Here is a 22,130-nt window from a genome sequence, read left to right on the forward strand (position 1 = left end):
ACTCTTAGTTGGTTTGGCAAGATTGAGTTTTTTTTCTGCAGGCATAGGTGATGTCATTGGTCAATGTCAGAGGCAAACAACTCAGCGCTAGTTTGTACAGAGATTCAAGGAGACCCCTTTAATTAAATCCATATGTATCTGCATGGAGGGAATTTAGACTCAATAGAAAGAGAGCTTGGCCTATCAACAAACAAAAATGGACCATTGCCAAATGTGTCACAGTAAGTTTGGCAACAGTAAAGTGTTAATATTATCACTGGAAAATAGGGCGGTATTAGCCTGGTCCTACCAGACCATCGTACTTCATTTCATGTGTACAGAAGGTCTGGAATCGCTCAATTGTCAAACGTAAACTCACTTGAAGGCGGGTGTCTGTTTAAAGTTAAAAACTATTGGATCTGCCCAGTGCCACTCTGGATCTGCCAACCAATCGCATAACGTTTGGTTGTGACGTCATGCGCCGGCTTCTGACTACAACAGAAACTGGCGCACAACCTCAACATCATTGTTCTTAGCCACTTCCGCTGTTTGCTGATTGGACTGGCAGAAATCTGGTGGATAAAAAACCCGCAAATATACCGGGGACCCAGACTGACTACTGAAGGGAAATGAAAATTGAGCGGGAGTAGTTGGTGGGTGGTGCCAGGCTAGGGTGGCATGGTTTCAGGCAAATAATTAAAATTGAGAATTTAGGATTTTTTTTAGCAGATCATCATCAGTGATACTCTAACCACTGGCTCATTTACAGCTGTATGATGATCAGCTGACTATCATTATATCCTTCGGTTCCTCTGCACACACCATGTTATTGGTATTGTAGATTTAATTAATAGATCGTTTTAATGTATGCATTTATTAATAAAGGAGTACTTCTCTAGGGAAATCCTTGTTGGTTTGTAACACGCTATAATGTAGTTGTAAGTGTTTATGAATGTATCTGTCAACACCATATGCAGGTGGAGGGTGGAGGCTATGTTTTAACAAATGCTGTAGACTAATTAAAACGTAAAATGTGAAAACAAATATATTCAGTGAATAAACCATTTATTGTATTTGCATGTATTAATGAGTATTTGACTATTTCTTATACCAAATAGAGAGGGATAAAATAAAGTGTTACCAGAGCCAAACATATATCTTATTATAGATACAAATAAAGTTATATGACTAGATGTTGAAAGTCATCTGGTTATTACATCTTGTATATGCAGGTTTGAGATATTTGTGGCTGAGGCTAAATTAAAAGCACCTTATCTGCAGTCGCCGAGGTGGAATCGATTTTGCTACATCATGCGTTTCTGACATGGAATATTAAAGATATGTTTTACTGTAAATTCGTTTGTTGGGGTGATAACGAGGATTGCAACATATCAAACTTGTTTGGATAATAGAACACATTTTGATATTAAAGATATGATGAGAATTTCGATAAGAAAAAGTTGTGGAAATGTCTTTTGAATCCTGCTTCCAGAATAACAATTATATGGAAAGTTAAATCTTCTATTTTGAATAAATTATTACGTAAGCTAATCAAGGGGCATTGTTATGAATTCTCTTCTCCGTCACACTCCATATGACTTATTTTCTCCAACCAGCACCTCAAGTTTACAACAGCGCAGCCCTCAAGTCAGTCGCAATTATTTTCTCCCACGCTCTTGAAGTTGTATATGCAGGAGGTTTTTACACATATTATAATGGGGTCCCCATGCAGGGAAATCAGGGGAGGTGGGTATCTTCAAATGCCACTGGTGTGATAGTGACTTAACTCTGAGAAATGTTGCTTAATGGCACTTTGCTCTATTATTTAAAGAAGGCAAATAATGGACTGATATTAACCCTATAACAAAAGAAAAGTGGATTGTACACCTTCTTATTGAAGTTCAGAAAAATAGTCTGAAATGTGCTAAGTACATCAAATATGTGTCACAAACAGCGGCTTCATGCGAAGGCTACTGGTGTGATAGTGACTAAACTCTGAGAAATGTTACTGAATGGCACCGTGCTCTGGCATTTAAAGCAGGCAAAACAATACTTATAAGAAGGCTACTAAAGAAAAGTTCATTTCAAACCTTATTTACCTTTTAAACCTTAGTTGAAGTTAAGAAAAATTGTCTAAAATATTATAAAGATCAAATGTGGCAAGGTTCCACAAGTGCAACTTTTTCTTTTACATACAGGCATGATGGTGGTGCATTCTTACCACGCTGCTTTGTGATTAAGATCAAGTCCTCCCCTGAAGGGGGACACTGCACTAAAAGGTCACATTGGTAAACTTTAAAAAGGCCACACACCATTAGACTGTTTTCAATAATACCTAGAGTGATTTATGTTGCGAATAAGGAATAATTATGACATTTTAATGATTTATCTCGGAAAGATGTTTCATTTTGTTCAGAAATAGTTTAGCATTTGGGGGAAGTCGATGGGAGACGTAGATGCCCTTTCCAAGAAGAACGTGTTTTAATGTGGTTCATATGTAAATTATGTTTTTATATGTGGTTATTATACCGAAAAATAAGATAGACAGTAAAATACCCATCTGGGAAAAGATGCCCGCAAGAATAATTTTGATTTTTAACAAATGATGTCAATTAAATAATAAATACTACGTCATCAAGAGCATCTGTTTGCTATGGATTTGTTTTATTTGGTTTGAATGCCAAGTTGATTAAACATACTTATTTAATAAAGGTTAGCTTTAATGGGCCCAGGTCTGCCCCAATATTTACATTTGAAAGAAAGCGAGTAAGTGAGTAAATCACTCTTCACTGATTTGTTTTTTTCCCAAATATTGAATGCAGTAAACTAAATACCAAGCTAGGGTTATGCTTTTTTTCTAGTACTTGTTTTCAAGTAATAAGTGTCATAAATACAATACAATTAAGTGAATAAAATAGGGGCCCACAGAGAAAAATTTTACATTATTCAGCTTCACTTGCATTTGCGTTTGGCACTGCCTGGGTTACATGTGGGTCTTCTCCCATATCACCCCTATTTGCTCTCTTGCCAAGAGTTGGATGAGAAGATCAATACCACTCTCTCACCACTTAATACTAACACTGCACTAAATAACATACTACAGCCATTTGGCTTGACTTAATCTAAGGTCTCCTTACACACACGTCTTAAGCTCAATGATTAACACAATTTAAATGAAATCAAAGTGCAAAAATGACAGGCATTATGTATAAATTTTACTCAGAAAGGAGCATTGCATTTATGTAAGACACAGGCTAACTGTTTCCCCTTGTTTCAATTATTTGTGCTAAGCTAAGCTAAGCTAACTAGCAACTGTGTGTAAAGACATGAGACTTGATTTTCAAATGTTTCATTTCTCCACTCTGCAAGAGAGCTAATCATTTGTTTTTGTTTTTTCGCAAAATGTCACACTATCGCTTTACCCGTGAAATCACATTATCACTTCAATGAGTTTTCTTATTAACAAAGGAAGATGTGTTCAGTAGATAAAGAGAAGTAGAGGAGGATGCTGATAGTTTTTAAGACAATTTTGGTTGTAAAAACAAGGATGAAATTGGCTATCAGAAATAATTCTTTATTTTGCATACTCACTTTATTTCATAGCTCTTGACTGTGTTCAGTGCAAGACATTTAGGATGAAGTTAGTAATCGCACAGGAGTCTATTTGTGGACCTTATATGACACAATCCCCTCCCAGACCTAAAGCCCAGAGCTCAGGCTATAATACCTTTAGTGCTGGAACACAGCGCGAAGGGTAAATGGCCTCTATGATGATGGATTGTTTATTGAGAAATAGGAAAGGTGAGAACATAGGCACTATACCTTTTTATATTGATTGTTCTTCGTTTGGCCTCTATATACTACAAGGAAAAAAACTGCCATAGCACCTGTTAAGATGTCAAAAGTAGGCTTGACGTCTATGCACCTATAATCTCACCAGGTTAGTGAGCAGAGGAAATGTCCTCCTATAAAGACGTTGTGATAAAATAATACGCGATGGTGGCACTTAATCTAAAGGCATGTCTGACAGAGGAATTTTCTTCATGAGAGATCTAATGTCCAGACAAAGTACAGAGTATTGTCTTTTGGTCCGGTCAACTTCAATAAAGTATGACTGTACATGCACCGTGGAGTTGTAGCAATATATTAAATATATAGGGGAGAACGAGGGAATCTGAGGCATCGGGTAATGTGAGTCACCCCCTGTATCTAGGAAACGGAAAACATTTGTGGTCATGTGAGATATATGTTTTCAAGCCCCTCTCATTTCCCCATGGCCCTGAAAGAGAGGACCTCATGGTGCTGTGGTAAGCATGTTTTTTCACCAAAATAGGTATTTTGCATGTAAAAGTAAATTTTCTTGCTGTCAACTTAATCAACTGTTGTGCCAAAGCAAATGTATTCACGTACAAAAACTTCTATCATACGTGTTGATGAATTACCAACATATAAAAACCATGTGATGATATTAGCTAAAGAGTAGCCTGAAATGCTAAGGGAGGTAGTTTTTTCTCAAATTGTTGTGATGGGGGAAAGTGAGCCAAATGCTGTGGGGGAAAGTGAGCCACTGTCTCACTTTCCCCCACCATGAGGCACAAGTTAAGTTTAGTCTTAAACATGTTTTATTTTAATGTCATACACATTGTAGAAAAGCCATCATGCCAAGGAAATACACCAGGAAGACGACCTGGGGCAACCACACAGAAAGAGCACCTTCTCATCTTTCCCTGTAACCTCAGGGCTGGAATGTAGAGTAGGCCTAGTTGTAGAGTATGACAGGCTGATGTTATAATCCAGTTGGGGATTCTCCTGTGTTCTGAGTCCCAGGCTGTTCTCGCTGGTTCTGATTTTCCTATGCTTTGACCCCCAGACACAAGCTGGCTCTAAGGGTCCTGTGTTCTGACCCCCGGACTGTGTTCTAATCTAACTGGTTCTATCTTTCATTTGAATCTTATTAAAACCTTTTGAATTATAATATGTTGTATTTGATTTTGTTCAGAGTTACTTTCGAGTGTTTAGAAAATTTGCTTTGCTTAATTGACCAAACCCCATCATTTTTTTACTAGTCCGACATTAGTTCTGGAATGTGTGGCTAGCTTTCAGGATTCTAACTGTTACAATATGTGTTGTTATGGTAGTTTCAGAGTGGAAAAAGTAAGTGGTTCACTTTACCCCCTTGATTTTTCTGGTCTGTCTCAGTTTACCCCACAGTTGGGGTAAAGTGAGCCACATGACAACTTTTTTTAAAACAATCATATTTTCACAGCCCTTTGTCTTGAAAAAATTCTGCTAATGCCCATTTCTAGGAAACACCCTGAATTAATGGGAAATGTGTAAATTTGAGTGATAAATCATTTAAGCTCGCTTAGAGGGGAGCAAATGTAAAAAGTGGCTCAGATTACCCAGTTCTCCCCTACTACTAATACTATTGATAATAATAATAATACTAAATAATAATAATAATAATAATAATAATAATAATAATAATAATAATAATAATAATAATAAAAATATTAATATTATTAATATTATTATTATTATTATTATTAATAATAATAATAATAATAATAATAATAATAATAATAATAATAATAATAATAATAATAATAATAATAATAATAACATATATTTAAATACATATATAAAAATATAATAATAATAAATAGAAAATGTATTATTTATTTATAAGGAGGTTATTGAATGGGAAAAAGAGATTACTCCAAATAAAAAAATTCACCGTTTTTCTACCAAACAGAACTGTGTCCTTGTGGACAGGACTAATAGGCTGCTTTTTAAAAAAAAGCTTATCAGAAACCCACTGGGGGTGCTTTAACAACTTCTCATTTTGAACGTTGTGTGGACCGTTCATCGAGGTGATATCACACATTTAGGGTCACAATGAACTTATCTTTCAAACTTTTTTTGGCAACGCAAGAAAATCCATTATTAATCCTGAAAAAATGACTAAACAGAAAAAGTTTATTTTTTATTTTAAGCTAAAAAATCAGTTGTCCTTATTGTTAGAAAGTTTCATGGCCACAACTTTGCAGAACGTTTCAGTTGGGTTATGTCCTGATGTAAGCCCTAGTAGGATAACTAGTGAAAAACCTAGTGAAAAAAATCAGTAACCTTGGGGACAACTTCCTCCGAAATATGATGTGTGCGCTCTCCCATTGTAGTATGGTCGGGGGGGGGCATTTACTGGAGCAGAGGACGTTCTGGTGTGTGTGTGTGTGTGTGTGTGTGTGTGTGTGTGTGTGTGTGTGTGTGTGTGAGTGCGTGTGTGCGTGTATGTGTGTGCGTGTGCGTGTGTGTGTGTGTGTGCATCTCCGACGCTGTGCAAAAGAGATATTGAAATAATAACTCAAGGATTACCAGTGTGACAGAGTAGAGTTTCTTCATTTCCTCACACGTCTTTGTCAGCGCAGAGAGATCCGTGTTGTATTTCTCAATCGCTGTCTGGGGATTTAAAAGAAAAATTAGAAAGCAAAAGGAATTCTTGAATGTCTTTCAGTTTATTTTTTTCATTCATTTTAGTCAATAGCTGGTCAAAACTTATGTATTTGTGAATTTGACACAGTTGCTGAATGCCAGTGGATACAGAAGTACATTTTATTTCTTGCAGCGTGAATGGAGGCATAGAAAGATAAGTTTGGTCAGAAAAATTAGAAATATCGTGTGTGGAAATTTGGGGATGATCCGCTGAAATGCTATTGTAAACAGCTGTTGCACGGTAGGTCTGCATATCAAATTGGCTCATGGTAAGATAAATTAACCATGTCTACCAAATGTAAAAAAAAAAAATTGGTCTGACTTCCCTTAAATTCATACAATTTCACCAAAGCAAAGGAAGTTTGAATATTTGAATGGGCAAACTGGAGGTTGTGTTTATAACAGGAGGAGGCCAACAATAGTTTATGTCGGCTTTGTTGTAAATAGATTGAAAAGCTTTTTTATTTATTTAATTATCTTTGCTTTATGATTACATTTTGAATCTGTGATTATGATGTATATATGTGCACATATAACTGTAAAAAAAAAGTAAAAAAAATAAAGTTATTGGCTATAATAAAAAAAATATATAGTTTTTAGTCATTTTGAAAGCACTAGAGATGATCCCTAATTTCACCACCTCAGATCTCTGTCTACTGTCCAGTGATCAAAGTGCTACTATGGCCTCATAGGGTGAAAAAATAACAGCAGTCAAGCTTTACTCTGTTTCTGCACAACAAATATGATTATTACTGATGAAACGTTACGCAAGATGAGACTGCTGTATACTTCTGAATATCAAACTTTTAAACCAGCTCTGTGTTTTCAGCCTTTACACAATTTTTAATATAATTTTGGCAAATCTGCTTTTTTGGAAATGTCATGCTGCTTTCTTAACTAGCAGAACAAAGACACCGTGATTACTTTTGATATTAAAGAAAAAGTTTTGACTAGACTTTGGGCCAAGACCTGCACTTAAGAATAGGTGTTTTTTTCCATCACTTTTAAGAGCGACGTATTGAGGTCAGAAATGCTGTCACCATTGTTTAGAGTGAGTTATGAGTTTGAGAAGAAGTTGTGTGACGTACAGTATTTGAACATTTGTGGTAGTCAGTTGAAAGTTAAGCAAAAAAATATTACTTCACAAATGTAAATGCTGCTCAAATCTGTTCTGTGCACATTTTCTGTGCACATCCAAATAACGTGTTGTAATACTTTATAAAAAAAAGGCAGCTACGTGCTTATAAGACAGGAAAAGAAGAAGGCAACCAAGCAGATTGTATACAAATCATTTATGTGAGAAACAATGAATGACAGCAATATGTTGTTTGACAAAAAGTTCAGTTTATTGTCAAGATTGACTACTTCACCTTCAGGTCTTTGGAGAAGTTTGGGTGCTGAACTCCAGCATTCCTCTTCTTGGAAGTCTTTTTATACTGAAGGACTTTCTGTAGTTCATTTTTCAGGACTAGAGCAACACACACACACACACACACACACACACACACACACACACACACACACAAACACACACACACACACATACACACACACACACACACACACACAAGCCTTGGTTACCATAAATCATATCTGACCAGCTGCTTTATATCAGACACTATCGCCTGCTTGATCCAGTTTCAAGTGCTGTATTTGTGCTATTGCCAACAGTGTATCGGATTGAGCCAATTTGTTCCCTAAACAATGACGTCAAGAAAACGTACTATTACACTTCCGCTTCACCAACAAAAAACTTACGCTGGCACAAAAAAAAAGCAGGGTTAGTGTTACAGTGATCGCAGCAATTTTGAGAACAACACTCTTTGGGCATAGTATTACAATTTGATCCACTCACCATCTACTTCTGCGGTCAGGCCTTTGATGGAAGCTGTCCAAAAAGAGAGAGAGAGGGGTGAAAGAAAGAACAGTTACAACACGTTTCACTGACCAATTGACCTCAATTGAAAAGAACCACTCTGATTTTTGATTTTTTTGCAGCTTTGAACAAATCTTGATTGGCCAAATACCTCCCGGGACAGTCTCGAATTCTGCCAACTCCTGTGTAAAAGAGGCCAAGCACGGTTCATGCAACATGATCTGCTCCACAAGGGCATGGAGCAAGGTGAACTTTCTGTCCCTTCCGCGCAGCTCCGAGACCTGGGGAGAGAGGGAGGGGGGAAAAAAGAGTGAAAGAAAATCTGTTAGTTCCTCGCCATACAACATGAGGACTTATAACATAAAGGAAAGAGACAGTAGAGCAATGTCCATGCAAATGTCCAGCGACTACTGAATTGTCCCTATCCATAATTTTGATTAAAAAAATTAAGATATAACCACTGTCCGTCAGTGGTGCATAGTTAAAGACCTACTTCACCGGTGGAAATATGAAGGTGTATCGAACTCTGAGTTCCTATGTAGTATAAATGTGCAAACATCTTAGAAATCGGTTCATCCTAGCCTGAGAAAGGGCAGAAAGAGTGTTTATGGTCTCACTGTCTAACCTTACATTTTCCCATGTGTGACATCACGCATGGGAAAATGTAATGTTGGGATTAACAGGACAGCTGGGCCGAGGGAAGACTGAGGGAAGAAAAACCTCATCCATTATATTATAATAGGGATTTTATAATGATAGAGCGCCGGTTCCGTATTCCCTTAATGTGTTTGGTACACAAACTATTAACAGAATTAAAGTTGCCTACAGTACATTCAGTGAATATCTCCTCACATAAACAACATTGAGGCAACAACAGGCCGTACCATTTCTATACATCAATGCCTGGGATGACATGGCCGTACCATTTCTATACATCAATGCCTGGGATGACATGAAAGTGCAGTCTGAAGTATTTCACGAATGCAGAAAAAAACTCAGCTTCCAGAGAGAGATATAGCCCTGCAGACCACTTTATTGTTCCCAACAATGTCAAAATCAAACTTACATCCTTCAGATGTCAGTGTACTGTAACTTCTACACAGTTGTGTGCAACTGCAAAAATGCTTCAGCCTTACCTACGGCTAGGGAAAGAATAGCATGACATTGAACAGGCTATGCCTATAATTACAGGATTTATTTTTCTCTGCCAAACATTCATTGAGTTGTGTGTTACTCATACTTTGTAGTAGTAGCAGCAGTGCCTGCTTTCATTTATTTCTTAAAGAGGCTACGAGGAACTTTTAATTGTTTGTGAAACAGTCTAATTTTTCCTCTGATGAGACATGACCATCAGTGCAAAGAATGCTATTTCTATATAGTTTTTCGTAATGCCTTTGTCCGGGTAAGCTCAGCCAAGAACAACAGCTTGGCGTAGTAAAAACACTAGCGCTTTTGTCGCACTGACAAACTTAAATTTCCAAGTGGCCAATTTAAAAAAAATGGTAATGATGTTTCACTTGATAGTGCCGTATCGAGGAAACGCAAGAGGGACCTCTGTAATGCTGTGACAGACACTATAGTCTTTTTTTCAAGGTTTTGTTTTCTACCAATTAAAAGCCCAGGCCAGCGTTTAAAAAAAAAATACTTACAAGGCAGGCACCAAGTATTGATGCTCAAAAGTAGAAAACAAGACTTTAAAAAAAAAGTATCGTGAGATGGCCTCGACACATTTTTTACTCTGGAGGCATTCGGTCATTGATTTGACAAGAGGCTGTCTGAAGCATGCAGCGGTTTACTATTCTCAATTAGACCTGGGAACACCTCGGAGGAAAGACAGGGCCGCGGCTTCATTAGAATAGAAACCCTCTCCAGAGCGGAGAGGGTGACAGCAGCGAGGACCCTTAAACCTCTCCCAGTAGAGACACTGGCGCACACACCAAAGAGTGGTTCAGAGGGAAGTCAGAGAGAGACGGATGATACTCTCAATACAGCCGACGTGACAACTTTAAAAAATGAGTAGTTCAACACTGTGGGATAAGCGCTGCTTCGCTTTCTTGTTGTTCATTGCAGTTAGATGAGAAGATTGAGACGGCAGAGATTGCTAGGTTACGATTTGGTATCTGTGCCCTGATACCAATGTGCAAACGATCAAATTGGGATCCCGTAAGCTCTAAGGCAATACGCTTACACAACAACGGTTGCGCTAAAAACCGGGAAAGCTTTTCAATTTTACGTTCTAAAAAATGCCGGCGTGTAAACAAGGTTTTGAATGTGATCAGCATGTAAACAAATCCGCACTCAAAGGCCCTAAACGCCCCAATAAAAGAGTGTGTCTCCACTGATCACAGTAATGGTGCAGCAGAGACACCGTGCAGCAAATCTTCACTTTGTTGTAGGAGCGTTTATAAACTTATCAGAATAAAGGGGATGAATACACCATCCATCCATCCATCCATCCATCCATCCATCCATCCCTCCCTCCCTCCCTCCCCCCCTCCCTCTATCTATCTATCTATCCATCCATCCATCGCACATCCACACATCGCACATCCGCACATCCTTTCCTAAGGACTTTGTCAAAGCCCTGAGTGAAACTTGAGGGACATGGGAGGACAAGAGAGGGAGTTGAGGAGGAAGCAGAGGAGCCCTGCTGTGTATATCAATGAGTAATTCTTATTATCCCCTAGCTCGCCGCGGCTCATCCAAAGGTCAGACGGTCATACTTTAGTCAAGGAGGAGAGGCGGAATCCCCTGGCCTTTCCCTTCCGGGCATTGTCGTTGAGGTAATTGCCGATGGCGAGGAGATGCTCCAGCACGGAGATGAATGACCTGCAGTTGTTCAGCTGCGTGCACATTCTGATCTTCTGGTTAATCAGCTGAAAAGACAAACAGAGAGGGCAGGGGCACAGACAGACAGATAGACAGGCAGACAGACAGACAGAAAAAAAGACACACACACACACACACAGAAGCAATAGTGTTTATTTTCCTGTGCAACAACTGGGAAAATTCAAGGTAAAGTCAGTGATTCTGGAGGACCTTGTTGTCGAAATCACTTTTTGTCATAATCTGTGAATATCCAGTCACGATGCACTTCATGCCTGTACTGTGTGTTTGCTGAAAAGATATCTGGTGTTTATACACAGCTTAGGCTCTGTAAATAGGTATGCAAATGAAGGGCCCACCATATCTAGCAGCATACCTGTTTACAGAGCCTAGGCTGTGTAAACAGATTAACGGACAGATAGTGGATCGTGAGGATTCACTGATTTAGCCAACAAGGATTGTCCAGAATTGATGGAGAGTTTTGGGTGTCTCTCTCTCTCTCTCTCTCTCTCTCTCTCTACAACAAAGTAATAATAACTCAAGGCTTCAGAACTCTTACATTTTAAACAATCATCTCACAACACCTCATTTGACCTCGTATGATGAATAATCACAGCCACAGTTGTTGAGCAAGGTTATTATTTTGATATGCAATTTTGCCAAGTGTGAATATCCCTCTGGAATAGTGCACACATTCCTTTTGTCCAACCAGTTCTGAACAGATCCTGTTGAATATGGATAGAAATCATGTTGGAAAAGGAAATAAATTAAGGTGATATTTTTTGAGGTTTTGCCAGTGGTGTGTTGGTGGAAAAAGCAGTTGAGACTGGAATTGTTATCCTTGACAAAGACTCAGCTATTCCAAATAAGGAGCGTGGCAACAAGGCAGCAACAACACCATATGCTCCACTTTTAAGAATAACTTTCCCAAAAACCTTCCGTTGGGACACTTATAATTACACAGAAGACAAAAGCAGACATCCAGCTACATTGCATCTACTGGCTTTGCACAGGACCATCTGTACCATCGTGGCAAACTACTGAAGTCTGTATAAAACATAACTGAAACTGCTTAGCCTGTGATGTTAGTTAATCTCATTTGGAGTCACATTTGATTTGGTATCACAGTAAAATGTAAAAAAAAAAAAAATGTATAGGACATATTGTAAGAATGATGTTGTATGCTTTAAAGATACAGTTAAATGAAAAATGTACTTTGCAAGTTGTAACCCTGCGTACCAGATTTTTACAGACATTTATACAAAATTGTTAGCCTTCAGTGATCGCGCATGGATTTTATACCTTCTGCTCTACGTCCAGGTTTTTTCTTAACATTAGAATCAACAACTGAAACATTTATTGGGCGCTTCTTTGTATTTTTCTGAGCTGCTACGCCAGTGTCGGGGGGCAACAGCAGTTTGTAAACGCTGAGAAATACAAAGAGTTTTATGGAGCTGATAGGCTTAATCAACAATGGTTTGAATGTAGATGAAAAAAATTACGCACTATAGCTTTAAGGGCAACATTTCAAAACCTGCTTTAGTTGGCAACAAAAAGAGGAACAGATAGTGTTTTCTCTTTCCTACCATTCAGAATAACTGCAGTCTGCCTCTACAAGCACATTAAGTGTCCCTGTCTCTTAGCATACATGAGATCCCTTATGTCTGGTGTTAAATATTCCTGGAAAGCTCTGCGGGCCGATCCTGCTATTCATCTGTTCTCCCCATACTGCAGCCTTAAGCCGACGCACACAGGTCATATTAATTTGAATCGAAATTAGCTAATTCCAGAGGCTGAAGATGCTCCAACTTCCTAGGCCATTGTGACTCTAATTTTTAAAAAAGGGTTGAGATTAACGAAAAAGCTGAAAAAGCTACAGTCGGTTTTAACTGTCAGGTCACCGCGGGTTCAGGGGATTTCTCCATGTCCGGAGCTCACCACATGTCTACTGAATCACAGGCTTTAGCTTGTACAGTGTGTGTGTGTGTGTGTGTGTGTGTGTGTGTGCGCATGCGTGTGTGCATGCGTGTGTGTGTGCATGCGTGTGTGCATGCGTGTGTGTGTGTGCATGCGTGTGTGTGTGCATGCGTGCCTTTGTGTTTGGTGTGTGTGTGTGTGTTTGCCTGTCCCATTTATATTTCAAAACGTCTTCACACAAAGCACGGCTAGCAGTTCAAAGAGAGAGCCAGGTCCACAATACTGTTTATAAGCCTGTCACCTTGGCACCAACAAGCATTCATGTGTAGGTGAGAGACATCCCCGGGTGGCCACTAGTCCATCTTATCTCTTCAAGCTCTGTCCTTCATGTGTTGAGTTAATCCCCCCCTAACGTTTCAGGCTTTTTTAGAAAGAGACTGTCCTGTCAGAGAATATATGGATTTAGAGTATCCTGCACTGGAGATGACCCTACCCTCTGCATGTTTCAACACTTTTTGTATTGTGAGACATAGAACAGGTTTACATGCACAGCAATAGTAAACCGCTTAAGATCATATTCTGAATAAGGCATCAACCATGTCAACAGCGGCTCTTGCTCACCATAATCAGAAAAAGCTCATAGGCTGGGTAAGCGATAAACATATTAAGACAGCTTGAGTAGTCCGATCTGAGTCGCATTATTGAGGCATGTATACACCTTAATCGCACTATGGTAAATGGTAAATGGACTTGACTTATATAGCGCTTTTTACACGATTTTCTCAGCCCCAAAGCGCTTTACATTTCTTAACCCATTCATACACACACTCATACACTGAGTGCACTACTGTAATACCACCGGAGTTTTCGCTGCATGCCATGGTTTAGTCCTGTTAAATTATGGAAACACCTTATTCGGATTATTGTGTTAACCGGAGTACCGGCCTTAATGAGAATATGCTGTGCATGTTAACGTGCTCATTGTGGCTGTAAACTGTCACAGAGAACCTGCAAGCAAATACTAAAGTTTGGTTGAAAAATGACTTGTTTTTTTTCATAAATCTAAGTTGGTGAAGAAAATGAAACAACATCTGCGAGAAAAAGCCTAAAGTAAATTGAAACATAATGAAATTGCTAATCTCCTCTTGTCGAGTCATCTAGCAGCCGGCGATATGTGTTTGTGTCTCAGAGTTATAGACAGGGAAGAATCGCTGTTACACTGAATGGATTACAGGGCCATCACTCTTCTCCGTTGTTTCTCTTCCTTCTCGGCAGACAAGAGATTAGGAGCGAAGCACTGATGCTGAAAGGAACACAAGCTTGAAGAAAATTGTATAAAATGTAAAAAAAAAAAGAGAGACAGAGGAGCAGGTTTTCCTTTTCCGACTGCAATATCTTCGCACCCTGCAGTCCCCAATGCCAGTAATACGATCCCCTATAAGAGGGTTAACAATTAGTCTGACTGATGATGAAGATGACATGTTTAGATAGAAAGATTTTGCTGTGTGTGTAAGGGATAAGAAAAGTATATATATACATACATGATTTACATTCATTTATATCTATGAAATAATGTATTTGAAGACAGTGCATATATTTTTGATAGAAATTAATTTTGGTTACTTTCAAGCCATCGCAAAACGAGTTGACACAAAGTTGATTAAGCCTATCAGCTCCACAAAACTCTCTCTGTATTTCTCAGTATGGCAGTGTTTACAAACTGCTGTCGCCCCCCCCCCCCCCCCCCCCCCCACCCCACCACCACTGGCTACACAGGATTCCTCATGGGAGCAACAGAAGTCACGCACTATAGCTTTAAATGTGTAACATTGTGTATTTATTCATGCCATTCCACCTAACGTTAATTTAAAGTGCTTGTCTTTAAAGGAAGTCCAGAAGTTTGATGAATAAAGTTAACTTCATTAATTATTCCACAGCTCTCCAAAGTGAAAACTCCAAAGTAGCTTTTCATTGGGTTTTGGATATAGAGAAAATAAAAAAAACTTTGTATATATTTTACTCCCACAGAAAAAAGGGACTTGATTTGATTAAGATGGTTCTTTGGTTCTGCGTCAAATGAAAAGAGGTGTCTCAGAGTGCCTCTCATGCCCTTCTGTTTTTCAAGACTCTTAACCATCCGGCAAATAGAATAGAAACTACTTCGCCCACCACTTCAAACAAAAAGCTCAAACTATAGGGCAAAAGCTTTCATGTATTAATGTCAGTTTGTCCCTTGACAGTCTTTTCATTTCCGTCTCAATCCACAGTGTATCTGATCATTAGTGTTTGCATTACGGAAAATAAATATGCATGTTCTAGGGTTTTATCAAGTGTGGTGGAGGACGTGGTTTTTAGTCAGTGATTCTGGAGAACGCTTGTTGTCAAAACTAATTTTATTCAGAATCAGTGAATATCTCCTCACAATCCCCTACCTATCCGTACTGTGTGTGTGTGTGTGTGAGCTGAAAAAAACTCTGATTAAACGAGCCTAGGCTCTGTAAATGGATATGTAAACAAATGGGCCCACCATAGCTGGCTACATTCCTGTTTACAGAGCCGATATAGGCTGTGTATTAACACTGGATTTTTTCACAAACAGGTAGCTTGTGAGGAGATATTCACTGATTTTGACAAAAAGTGATTTCGACAACAAGCATTCTCCAGAATCGCTGACTCCACCTTTAACATCCAATTAGACCGTTGATGTGTCTCCCTAGGTGATGGTTGTAAACTCACAGGTTGCAGGTCGTTGATGCTGGTTGGGATTTCTCTCAGAGTCAGCAGCAGGTCTAGCTGTGTGCTCAGGTATGGAATGTTGCACATCTGTAACAGAATGGAAAAACATATGTGAGTCAAATAGTATTCAATTAAGATCAAATCACAACTCAAAACACATCTGTTTGGATTAGCACACTCAGCATAACTTAAACCGTGTCCACCCCGATTGTATCTATTTTAAATGATTTTAACAAGTGACCTTGAATTTCATTTTTGAATTTGTTGTGCTTTTATTATTATTTTGTAAGGTGTCCTTGATTATCTTGAAAAGCTCCGACAGATAAAATGTATTATTACTATTGTTAATAAAATATTCATACATTCCACATTCATATTATTATTAGGAGTAGAAGTCAAATGAACAATGTGCATGCAGAAAAAAGTGCAATTATCACAAAGTATTTCCATGTGTAATGTTTCAGAATGATCTAAAAAAGCATTGCTGCAGGGAGATACTGTATGGCTTTACAGCTTGTACAGTACTCGCAGACTCGAGTTCCTTTGGTGAGATAAACTGTATACCACGGGCAAAAGCAGTGCAGTGCTGTCGGCCTGTCCAACGGGCTGATTTAATAGACAACACTGAAGGCTTGACACCTTGAAGCGAGTGGCTGAGCTGCCTAGTCGACCTTTGAGTCAGTGCCAACCTCGTCGTAAATCACTCCACATTGTCAAAAACCGTCTCGCTCGTGTTCAGCTATACGCACCGTCTCCCAAATGCCAGAAAAATCCGTCAGACCAATGGTAAAGAAAAAGATATTAGGATTTTAGCGCCAGATCAAAAATATGGAATCTAGGTAAGGGGACGTTATGATATTCTTACCGTATGATAACCTTGAGCAAAAGTACCATGGTTTCATAGGAATTGCGAATACAGTTCTCAAATGGTTTATTTTGAGATGTCTGTGTAAAAAAAATTGCGGCTAAACACAATCTTTGTATTTTTTTAAATAATTGAAATAATTGAATCATTCTCAGCAAAATTGGAACAAAAAAAGCAGTCCTTTAAGTGAGCAGCTCAACAAGGTTTTTCAGAGACATGCTCGCTTTCTATGAATTTCTCTTTTAGTAAAAAACTTACGAGGCAGTAATATTCTGAACATTGCATTTTAAAGAGACAAATGGGGCTTTTCAAATATTTAGAAGTGGAATAGAGCAACATTTAGTTTAAATGTATTAACCCTGTGTCGATAGTGTCATGATCCTGCTTGGGCCTCTAGCCCTTGTGTTGTTTTTTCCCTTTTACCCGTGTCTGTGTGCTGGTCTAATTGCAAGGTTGGAGTCAATCACCAGCATTCACAGCTGCCATCAATCCTCAATCAACTGCTCTTCATATACCCGGCCCTACCTTCCAGACACTGCCAGATTGTAGATTCTGTTTCCACACAGTCAGTTCTCTCTCTAAGCTAACCTGTTTGCAGCTCCGCTTTTTGCATTTTTCCTGGCTAACTCCTGTTTTTTCTGCCACAGCTCTCCCGGCCTGACTCCAGCCACCAGTTCCAGCCCTCGCCCGCCAGCACTTCCTCCCGGACCCCTCTGCCTGCCTGCTCTAGCCTGCTCACACTCAGCTCCCTGGACTGCCCCGTTGCTCTCTCCCTGGAGCCCCATGACAGCCAGCTTCCCCCCCGGATCACGGTCCTAACCCCCTGCTGGTTACTTCCAAAATAAATCTTCTTTAAACTGATACTGTCTCCGCGCCTGTGTCCTCCTGATCCAGCCGTTACAGATAGTTTGCACAACTGTAAGTGGCAATGACGTTATCCTCGTCCTAGCAACTCCAGCTGTTCACTGTCAGTGGCCTTCCTGTTCTGCTCCTCACCTTGGCAACATGACAAAATGACGCAAAAATAAAAACTTTTCCAAAAGAGATTAATACAATTATCAAGCTCTCAAACAAAAACATACAATTAATTGCCATGGTGTTAATTAGGGAGAGACCCCTCTTGTTTATGGCACCCTGTTTGTAGTGCTATCACAATTAGCCAAGGTGGTGTTTATACACATACAGGTGAAACTCGAAAAATTAGAATATCGTGCAAAAGTTAATTTATTTCAGTAATTCAACTTTAAAGGTGAAAATAATATCTTATACAGACTCATTACATGCAAAGTGAGATATGTGAAGCCTTTATTTGTTATAATTGTGATTAGTATGGCTTACAGTTTATAAAAACCCCAAATTCAAAATCTCAGAAAATTAGAATAATACATCAAATCATTAAAAAAAATGTTTTTAAATACAGAAATGTCGGCCCTCTAGAAAGTATAATGCATATGTACTAAGTACTTGGTTTGGGCCCCTTTTGCATGAATTCTTGCCTCAATGCGGTGTGGCATGGATGCTATCAGTCTGTGGCACTGCTGAGGTGTTATGGAAGCCCAGGTTGCTTTGATAGTGGCCTTCAGCTCCTCTGTATTGTTGGGTCTGGTGTGTATCATCTTCCTCTTGAAAATAGTCCATAGTTTCTCTATGGAGTTCAGGTCAGGAGAGTTGTCTGGCCATTCATGCACAGTAATACCATGGTCAGTCAACCAGTTACCAGTGGCTTATGGTACTGTGGGCAGGTGCCAAGTCTAGCTGAAAATGGAAATTGTCATCACCATAAAGCTTGTCAACAGACAGAAGCATGAAGTGCTCTAAAATCTTCTGCTAGATGGCTGTGGTGACTTTGGACTTGATAACACAGTGGACTAACAGCAGCAGATGACATGATACCTCAAATCATCACTGATCCAAATTAAATGTTGCCTTTCATGGAAATCAAGGTCCCACAGTCTAGAGGAAGAGTGGAGGGGCACAAAATCCAAGGGGCTTGAAGACCACTGTCAAGTTTCAACAGTCAGTGATGATTTGAGGCACCATGTCATCTGATGGTGTTGGTCCACTGTGTTATCAAGTCCAAAGTCACCACAGCTGTCTACCAGGAGATTTTAGAGCACTTCATGCTTCTGTCTGTTGACAAGCTTTATGGTGATGACAATTTCCATTTCCAGCTAGACTTTGCACCTGCCCACAGTACCATAAGCCACTGGTAACTGGTTGACTGACCATGGTATTACTGTGTTGATTGGCCAGACAACTCTCCTGACCTGAACCCAATAGAGAAACTATGGAGTATTGTCAAGAGGCAGATGAGACACACCAGACCCAACACTACAGACGAGCTGAAGGCCTCTATCAAAGCAACCTGGGCTTCCATAACACCTCAGCAGTGCCACAGGCTGATAGCATCCATGCCACGCCGCATTTAGGCAATAATTCGTGCAAAAGGGACCCAAACCAAGTACTTAATACATATGCATGATTATACTTTCTAGAGGGCCGACATTTCTGTATTTAAAATCCTTTTTTTATTGATTTTATGTAATATTCTAATTTTCTGAGATTTTGAATTTGGGGTTTTCACAAGCTGTAAGCCATAATAATCACAATTATAACAAATAAAGGCTTGAAATATCTCACTTTGAATGTAATGAGTCTATATAATATATTAGTTTCACCATTTAGGTTGAATGACTGAAATAAATGAACTTTTGCACGATATTCTAATTTTTCGAGTTTCACCTGTACATGTACAAACAGGATAATATATTTATTCATATAGCACCTTTAAAAACAATGGTTTACAAAGTGCTTTAACAAAATACATATGAGCAAGTACAATCAAATAAATACATACTAATAAAAAAACACATACACAAAAAGATGAATACACATACTCATATATACACACAATAAACCAAACAAGATTAATAGGTGCTAGGGTAAAAAGACATTGAGGAAGAGAATAAAAAGAATAAATGTTGTTGATATGACATTGTATGTTAGCATCCTATGTGTTCTAGTACCTTAGAAAGGTATGACAGAAAATAATAGCGCTTTTGAAACCTTGACTTTTTCAAACCGGTTATTAGCTCATGTTCAATAGAATCATTTGTCTATTTTATTTTTAAAGACATGTCTCAGAATGTCTCATAACATCCTCCGTGCTCTCAATGCTCTCCATGCTCTGCGTCTTGGTTTTTTGACACATTTTTTAATGTTTCAATGCGAGGTTAACAGATCACATGGATTCCCTGCCATGGAAACGCTGTTATGAATTAATTCGCCCCTAAGCTAAAAATTGTGTTGGCACATTTATTCACTGGGTTTGAAGCAGTCACGCTTTTTCCGGTGTTTAGCTGACTATTTTTTGCATATTTGCCACATTTGACAAATAGAAAAAAAATGACTCTTTTGTTGGATTTCTGCTTCGGGACTGCACAGGATTTAAGTTCCAACTGAACGCGTTTACAAAGGGATTCAAGAACATACGGTACAATCACCCATTATACAGTGTAGTGCAACAGAGTGATAGCCTGCAACGCATGATTAGGATTCCTTTCATTTTCAGTGAAGGTCATTGCTTTTACGTTAATGTAGGCTATTTATCTTGCATGGTAAAATGTGTTTTTAAACCCAGATATATCATTTCATTCTAAAGGGGGACCTGAATTTGTGTGCCAAATATCTTGTCAATCAATCCGTTAATTTCACTAGAAACAGAAATTGTAGGGGCACAAGATGAATCCCTTCAGGGATAACTAGAGTCGGCACGATTGAAAAAAAAATTACGCCCATCCATTTTGTAGTTGTTAAGATTTGTCTGTTCTAAAGACAAACTGACGGACCGACCGCCAGACAGACATAGCCATACCTAGAGCAATGCTGCTAGCGTGGCTAAAGTGTTTTTGTCTGTAATATGAGGCAGTAACCAGTGCAGACTACTGTAAGCATCACTTGGAGGACACATTTAACTCCAATTAATAATCTGATGCTATGTATTGTGAATGTGGGACGATTCAGAAAGATTGAATCCATTGTCTTTAATGATTTAATAGCTTTCAGGGGGAGGATTGTTTGGAATGACCTACAAATTGACCGACCATTAGGTGAATAGAAAATCCTGCAAAAGAGTGAGCAAATCACCTCCATATTAAGGACTTTCAATGTGGTCCCATTTACAGATTATGTTAAGTGAACTATCTAATTGACAACCCAAATGTTGTCTTTTGTTCCTTTACAGAAATAAACACATTTTCCCCATAAATGAATGCAGAAAAGGCATAAATTGGTCCTAAAAATTCACCAGGTTGCAGGAAATTAAGTATTAGACAGTCAATATTAAATGTGTCCCAACCAATGTTGAACAGGAAACCTAAACCCATGTCCCTGTCTCTTAGCGTACATATTAAATCCCTTATGTCTGGTGTTAAATATTCCTGGAGGTGTCTGTGTCCTGCAGCTCATCTGTTCTACATACTGCAGCCTTAAGCCGACCACACACACACACACACACACACACACACACACACACACACACACACACACACACACACACACACACACACACACACACACACAGATCAGATGACTAGCGGGAATGCTGAGAGGTGATAACCGAATGAATGCAAAGAGCTTGTCATGACGCCCACTATATGTGTGAATGAGGGGGAAGCTGAATGAAGTCTCAACTCATTAAAAAGGAATTGCGACATAGGCAGGAGCTGCATTAGATTCTGCTTGTGTTGTGGTGTCACGGGCAAAAAATACAAAAAGACATTACAATCTTATTTATGTTATTAAAGTTAATATGGGGGGAATTTGAAAACGGTACCTCCATCATATACTGGTCCACTATATGTAGTTCTGCCACAGGGCCCTTGTGCGATTTGTACATTTCCACATCATCCATGGTGGGGACGTACCTGGAGTATGGAAAACAAACATAATATCATGTTAAAATGTTTAAAAAAATAAACTGACATGGGCCTACTAGTTTTTAAAATACTTTCTGGACCTGAGAATGTGATTTCTGATTCATCAGTGATGAGATCCTAGTATGAATAGACTATTTACTGACAAATCTCTGGTTATTTCATTTAAATATTTTTTATTTTTTTGCTTTTCCCTTTAAGCTCTCATCACTGGTTTGAAACTGCAGTTGGCGAGTCGCAAAAAAAGGTGATGTCACGTACTTATAAGCAGGACGTAGAAGGACAGCTGTTGGTCGCTGTCAATCAAATCTGACCACACCACACCCACGCAGTTTTTTGAGTGTTACATTTGAAAATTCAATGATGTCGGTACTTTATGCCAGTTTTATAGATGCTTCAACAGTCTTGCTTCGTTCTTTTCGACTGAATTCCTTGGGTAAAAAACACCACACGCAGATATGTCATACCAGTTAGTGAAAGCAAGCCAATGAGCCTTTACTTAACG

General features: G+C 38.9%; 1 protein-coding gene across 3 annotated transcripts in view; it reads right to left on the reverse strand.

The window, feature by feature from the left end:
• Positions 1-22,130, reverse strand: part of LOC307253780 (uncharacterized protein) — a 44,117-nt gene that overhangs the window by 3,669 nt on the left and 18,318 nt on the right. For all 3 annotated transcript variants that reach the window (XM_080031949.1, XM_080031948.1, XM_080031947.1), the window contains 7 exons: positions 21,526-21,616; positions 15,827-15,913; positions 11,071-11,223; positions 8,499-8,628; positions 8,327-8,359; positions 7,842-7,939; positions 6,355-6,438 (listed from right to left, as the gene is read on the reverse strand). In XM_080031949.1, coding sequence (XP_079888075.1) covers positions 6,355-6,438; positions 7,842-7,939; positions 8,327-8,359; positions 8,499-8,628; positions 11,071-11,223; positions 15,827-15,913; positions 21,526-21,616 — 676 coding nt within the window. The remainder of the gene's footprint in view (positions 1-6,354; positions 6,439-7,841; positions 7,940-8,326; positions 8,360-8,498; positions 8,629-11,070; positions 11,224-15,826; positions 15,914-21,525; positions 21,617-22,130) is intronic.

This window comes from Ammodytes marinus (genome assembly GCF_949987685.1).
Source record: "Ammodytes marinus genome assembly, chromosome: 7".
In the NCBI taxonomy this organism is placed as follows: domain Eukaryota; kingdom Metazoa; phylum Chordata; class Actinopteri; order Uranoscopiformes; family Ammodytidae; genus Ammodytes; species Ammodytes marinus.